Source organism: Vulpes vulpes, chromosome 2 (genome assembly GCF_048418805.1).
Source record: "Vulpes vulpes isolate BD-2025 chromosome 2, VulVul3, whole genome shotgun sequence".
NCBI classification, from domain to species: domain Eukaryota; kingdom Metazoa; phylum Chordata; class Mammalia; order Carnivora; family Canidae; genus Vulpes; species Vulpes vulpes.
In genome coordinates, this window is record NC_132781.1 from 103788674 (window position 1) to 103795265 (window position 6592).

Below are 6592 nucleotides of genomic sequence, written 5' to 3' on the forward strand. Positions count from 1 at the left end.
TTTCTATTTCTTTTAGCAACACTAATTATATGAACACCCAATATATGAAACGGTTCACAATCAGAGTCATCCAGATTTCAAGTTAGTAAAAGGCAGAGGAGAAAGAGAGTTTGGGTTTGGCCAGAGTGCAAAGCATAACCCATGATACTCTGCTGGATACATGCAGACCCCTAAGCCCTTGGAGCACAGTCTGAAAAGCCACTAATTTCTATTTATTTCCTATTAGTTATATAAAGCTTCATGAAAACAAATTATGCCACTGTAGCAAAAACGAGAAAAAGAAAACTGTAAACCGAAAGTCTTTTACCTCTCCTAAAACATCGACAAAGCTAAGTCAGGTTTCAGAAGCTAGAAAAAAATTTTTAAGAAATTTCCACAGATACACAAGTGACTTATTAAAATGATATCCAACTTGCCTTGTGATGTTAAATATCAGCTTCGTGTAAATGAATGTCTTCCTTGATACTGAGTAACTTGAAATTGGACTGTAGTTTTCAAATCAGCAAACAAGTGTTCAGATTTCACAGGTAATTGAAATCTAATTTCTATATGATTGAAATTGACAACAGTAATTAATTTTAGAAGTTGTCAGTCAACTGGAGATTTGAGCCCAGCCCTGCACACAGAGTTGGCTTGGCAGACCCTGGGGACAGCTTCAAGAACGATGCCACTTCTGTGGTTGATAGATAGGGCGACAGTTCTCCCTACAAACTGCTCTCGGTGAGCATAATGCTGATACTTGAAATTAGTTTCCATCCCTCTCGATTAGCATTCATTGATATTTATCCCTTTGAATTCCAGACAAACGAAGCCAGAATGACCCATAGAGAAATCAGACATTAAATCTCATTTACTGATAGCTCAGTCTGAATGGGGGGTTGTCAAATCCGTTACTTGGAGTGAAGTAATTGAGAGTACCTCCCCAGGAAAAGGGGGGTAGGACATGAGTTCTTTTCAATATGGATCAGTTTACACAAAAGCAGAAAGGAATCCAGAGGTAGCATAAATAGAACTCTTGTGCAGGCCTAGGGGTAGAGAAGGAAGGACCAACCTTGCCTTCTTCATAAGCTACCTCCAGACAGGCCTGGAAAGAACTCTAAGACAGACTTAGTTACTTGTGGTGGTGTCGTAACTAATTCTAACTCCTCGTAACTGCAAGTAAGTGTCTGCTATGTATTATCTGCACCATATGGATATGGGCCGCAATCACAAATTAAAGAGTGCCACCACCCCCTCCAGGGTTAATGCATTTTGCTCAGCTTTTCTTGAAAGGACCACAGCTACATAGCTGTATAATTCAATGGAATTAAATCCAGCAAACAGGTAGGCTAGATCTTGATGCTATAGGAAAAGACAAAAAGAAAAGAGACATCAAGCCTACAAGACCAACCAAACCTCACATCACTCAATCAGATAGTACACTTCGCATTTGAAAACCCACTCGGAAATTCTGACTGGCATGCTTTCAGAATTCTCCCATGCGACACCAGAACAAAAATACCGTTCAAGAGCAAGGTGGTGGGGTGAAGGTTTGAACAAAACACAAGACCTATGATGAGCATAGCTGGAGACTGCAAACGACTGAGCTGGCCCTCTGACCTACAAGTGTTTCTGGAAAACCGTACTGATGTGGCTCAGTAGTCACAGGAGAACCGCTGCTGCTCTTTTTAGATAAAGCTCCTTTGCTACAGGGATTCAGGATGTTGCTGCCATTACCAGGCTGTATTACTACGACATGCTTGAAAAGCATCTGGCAAATTCAGCTGGGGTGGAACCAGCTGGGTTCTGTTGCTAGGAGCAAAACAAACAGGACCTCTGGTTACTGTCTGTTCATTTTCAGGTGTGGTTAGAGGTGCTGGTTACAATCTCTTGGAGGCCTAACGTGCTGAGATACTGCTGTTGTGTCTTGCCCATCTCCTCCTGCATCTCCATCCTTATTCTCCATCCCTTCCACCTGCCTCCCATCCACCCGGCCTCTGATCACCGTCAATTCGGCTCCCCAGAGATTTCCCAGGGCCATAATTCAGACTAACGAGTCCAACAGAAATATAATGCAGGCCACATGTCCCTGAAATGTTCTCTTAGCCACATTACAGAGGGAAACAGCAACAAGTGAAACTAATCGCAAGCCTATATTGGATTTAAACCAACGTGTCCAAAATGTTATCACGGCAACCTGTCCTCAGTATAAGAATCATCAAAGGCATGTCGTGTATTCTCATTATTTCACATCGAATCTTCGAAATTCGGTGTGTTTTTTACACACACAGCACATCTCCGTTCAGGCGACATGTGGCTAGTGGCTATACTAGTGGACGATGCAGATTTGAAGCTTTGGAGGTGGAATATTAAACTAGCGGCCTGACTTTGGCGGGAGACTGTGTCCAAGTTTGCCCTGAAGCTGATCAGCAGGTTACCTAAAAAGCAATGTAATCTGCTTAAATCAGAACTTACAAGAATCTGTGGTTAGGTTGCCAACTCGCCTCTCACGTAGGAAATATATTCATGTTGTTTATGACCATGTGCTGGAGGGAAGGCGCTGAAATGTAGGAGGGTGCCCTATCTCTAGGCAGGATTAGTAACCTCAAAAAGGAAAATGAGCCGTCTGTGACTCTACATCGTTTGCTTTGTTCAAACAGAACTAGTAATCAAATCCAGAGGTAAAACAGAGCAGATTCTTAAAACCAACGATTGCTCAGAGACAGCATTTGCAAGGGAAAAATGTCATTTCTAAGTAGATTTACTATTACTCAGTATCACAAAAAAAGGGGGGGGGATGTTCCTGAGACGGCCCCACTTTTCAGGCGGTTTTCCTGAGACGGCCCCACTTTTCAGGCGGTTTTACTGCTGTCCTGTCACTGCTATCCTGTCCTGCCCAGAGAGATGGAATAGATGCCTTTGCCAAGCTCTCACAGCCCTATGATGCCATGATTTATTAGATATAAAATAAACACAGCAACGTTCCCCTCAAATAATCAAAGTGATATAAACACAATTCAAGGAAAACTGCTTTCATTTTTGGAAGGTAGAGCAAGCAAGGAGATGGATGCGGGTGCAGCTGAATATTTATACCTCTAACCTGCTTATAATAGCCTTTCCTCCCCTTTTCCTGTCTCTCGTGTATTTATGCACTCACTTGCCAGTTCCCGTCCATTGAGTCTTTGAAGTGTCCCATGCACGGGCCTGTCATATCCATTATCTTGCCTCTCCCTTTAGTTTAGGCCTTGTTATCTCTTGTCCAAACTGCTATACCAGTCTCCCGTCTGGCAGCTCCACCTCTGCACTCCTGAAACTCTAAAATACCTTCCAGAACATTCCCAGGTGAATCTTCTGAATGAGCTGTTACATAACTCTTTGGTTGAACCCCTTTCGTGGTTCCCGATCATTCATTACACCGCAGGTTCCAACGCCTCCAAGATGTGGCCTCAAATTGCCTTGTCGGTCTTACATCTAACTATGCCCTATCGGTACCTTTCCACACCCTCTTCAAGCTACACGTGATAAATAGAAGACTTACAACTTCCATGACTTTGCTTCCTATATGGCTTCCACCATCATTCTGACAATCTCGGATCAAATCTCACCCATCCCTGGAATCTTTTCTCGAAAGCCCCCTCTTCCACGAAGCCCTTAGAGATTACTCCGTATAGAATGCCTGTGATCTTTACTCCCCAGAAACCAGTACTTCCCCTATAGTCCTCTACCACACAACTGTCATTTGTCTGTCACACTTGTAGCCACCGGAATATCAGTTCTTTGAAGGCAGCAGTGCTGTCTCCTCACATCTGAATCATTTCCACACTGCAGTTAACAACAAATATTTGTTGGTTTGCATTTAATGACATAAATCACTACGTGAATGAAGTATTTCTTATCTAATTGCAGTCACACTTTCTGTCAGCTTAACTTTGATCACCAGGAATTCAGGAACTGTTTTTATCAGAAGAATAAAAATTAAAAAAAAAAACAAAAAAATCTCCAAAGGAAGGAAGATCAAAGGGGGGAAAATAGGGTCTAAACGTCTTTTCTTCTATCAAAAGTCAAGACCTTCATCCTGAAATAACTGAGTTCTCTAAGTACATTTCTCCTCTCATCTAACCTGATTAAGTGTCTAGATAAAATCAGGAGTCTAGAACAAACGTGACATGTGCTGGTAAGAATTCAGGTCCCCTGGCAGAAACTAGATGGAAATGTAGGTGGTTAGTTACATGTCCTCCCTCTGTCTCAGCAGCCAAACAGCCCAAGGCCGACTAAAATCTAACTGTCCTACCCCTATGAAAGAAATGGGTTTCTGATTACACAACTTGTTGGTTTCTACATTTTTCCTCCATCTCAAATCAAAGCGAATTATGTATTTTAAGTTAGCAAGGTTATTTCCCAGTGGTCAAAAAAAAAAAAATAAAAACTCACTAAAGCTCCATGATTATGCCGCTGGAATGACCATTATTATTAACAGTATCAAAATATCTGGAGCAGTCCATTTCCATCCCCTACCAAAACAAGAAAGGCAACAAAATACGGGCAACCTTCATTAGGGAATCCTACTCCCGCACCCATTGCTACAGCAAATACTCCGCTATCTGTTGAGCATATATGAATATAAAATAACACATTTATAAGTTTTTTGGGTTGTTTTTTGTTTTTTTTTTTTTTTTTTTTTTTTTTTGGTAAATACAGAAATACGTAACCACCCCCATTTACTATCCAGCAAATGCAGGCTTGAAATCAACAAGCCCATATCGCAAAGGAGAGAGTTTTGGTTTTTTTTTTCCAAAATGATGCTTGCAATAGAGCCCTAACCTCTTTCTTCCCAGCCGTCGCCCCGCAGCCCCGCAGCCCCGCGGCCCCGCAGCCCCGCAGCCCCGCAGCCCCGCAGCCGGGAGCCTGGAGTCCCTGCCCTGCCAGGATAAAAGTTGAGAGGCTCCTCACGGCGGAGCCCTGCAGGCGTCTGTAATCCAAACTGTACCTGCCAAAGCCTTACGTAAAAGCCGCCACCTTATCGTCGCCCAACGCCTAGCCCGGCATCTCCTGTTTCACAAGGAGCCGCGAACCCGCTAGCACCCGTCGCCGGGCAAGGTGGTCCCGGGCGGTCTGGACCTGGCCAGCGCTCCGGGGGGGGGGGGGGGGGCCACGGAAAAACTTTGGCGCCCCCGGCTCGCGGGCTGCAGGGCGAGGGGCGAGGGGCGCGGGGCGCGGGCAGCGCGGGGCGAGGGCGGCGCGGGGCGAGGGCGGCGCGGCGTCCAGGCGGCGGGGCGCGCGGGGCGGAGGGCGCGGGTGCGGGCCGCGGCGCAGGGTGGCGCCCCCCGCCCAGCGCGGCTCCCAGCTCGCCCCCGGGGTGGGCGTCCGAGCCGAGCCCCTCCCGCCCGCCCCGACTCACGATCCTGAGCAGGTCCAGTCCGCTCGCCTGGTTCATGTCTCTCCATGTGCCTCTCCCGGGAAGGGGCGGGGGGGGGGGGGGGGCTGAGCGGGCGCCCTCCCGGGGGCCGCCTCTGAGCCCCGGCGGGTCTCCCCCGCCCCTTCCCACTGGCTTTTCGGAAGCGGAGAAAGATGGAAGCCGCAGGAGAGCGGGGGACCGGCGACGAGGGGCAGGGTCCCCGGCGCGGGGAGAGGAGAGTGGGCGGCCGCGGGCGAGGCGGGGTCGGGGGGACCCCGGCGAGGCGAGGCGAGGCGAGGCGAGGGATCGCGGCGGAGGGCGAGGGGAGGGGGAGGGGGAGGGGGAGGGGCGGGGAGGGGAGGGGCGGGGGTCGGCGCCCCCGCGGCTCACAAAGAAGGAGCAGGCGCGGCCCCGGCTACCTGTGCGGCCGCTCCGAGCGCCCCCGCGGGCGCCGCGCTCTCCAGCAGCTCCATCGGGATCTCCTGCGCCGCCGCCGCCGCCGCCGCTGTGGGAGGCGACTTGGACATGTCGCTCTGGACCATTGGCGAAAAGTCGGCTGGAAGCTAGCAGCCGGCCCCTGGCGGCGGGTCCCCTCCTCCGCTCCGCTCCCCCCCCGCGCCCCGCCGCCCGCTCCGGGGGCCGCTCTCAGGGCGCGGGACGCCGCCGGGCGGGCTTGGGAGGCGAGGCGCGGGGCGCGGGGCGCGGGCGCGGGCGCGGGCGCGGGGCGGGCGCGGGGGCCGGGGGGCGGGGCGGGCGGAGCGCGGGGCGGCGGGGACGCGAGCGGCGGGCGCCCGGGAAGGCCCCCGCGGGAGGGGCGGGGGCGGGGGGCGGGGGCGGGAGCTCGGGGCGCGCGAGCCCGGGGGGAGGCGCGTCGGAAAGCGAGAGTGACAGGGCGGCCGAGCGCCGCGAAGTTCCCCGCGGGGGCGGGGGGCGGGGGGCGCGGGCCGCGTGGGCTCCGGCCCAGCCGCCGCCCGTCGCCGTGGCACGCGCGCTGGAAACTTTTCAAAGCCGCGAGAGCGAGGCCTTGCGCCCGGGAAGCCGCCTCCCTGCTGCCCCGGCCACCTCGCGGCCCCGAGCGCGGATGGCGCAGGCTCCCGGGCTGCGGCGGAGGCCTCGGGCGGCGGCGGGCGGCCCCGCACACCCGGCCCCGGCGACCCCGGCGGCCCCGGCGACCCCGGCGACCCGGGGGGCGCGGTCCCGCCCGAGCCCGCAGCCGCC

The 6592-nt window shown here is 52.2% G+C and overlaps 1 protein-coding gene across 5 annotated transcripts in view; it reads right to left on the minus strand.

Annotated features, from left to right (window-relative positions):
- CACNB2 (calcium voltage-gated channel auxiliary subunit beta 2) overlaps positions 1-5980 on the minus strand; it is a 376515-nt gene extending 370535 nt beyond the window's left edge. For 3 of the 5 annotated variants that reach the window (XM_026015848.2, XM_026015826.2, XM_026015822.2), the window contains exon 1: positions 5794-5980. In XM_026015848.2, the coding sequence (XP_025871633.1) occupies positions 5794-5916 (123 nt within the window). In that variant the 5' untranslated portion in view covers positions 5917-5980. Of the gene's footprint in view, positions 1-5377; positions 5455-5793 lie in introns of those variants that run through there. The other 2 variants (XM_072749415.1, XM_072749414.1) reach the window with 1 other exon arrangement.
- Between the last annotated feature and the right edge of the window lie 612 nt (positions 5981-6592).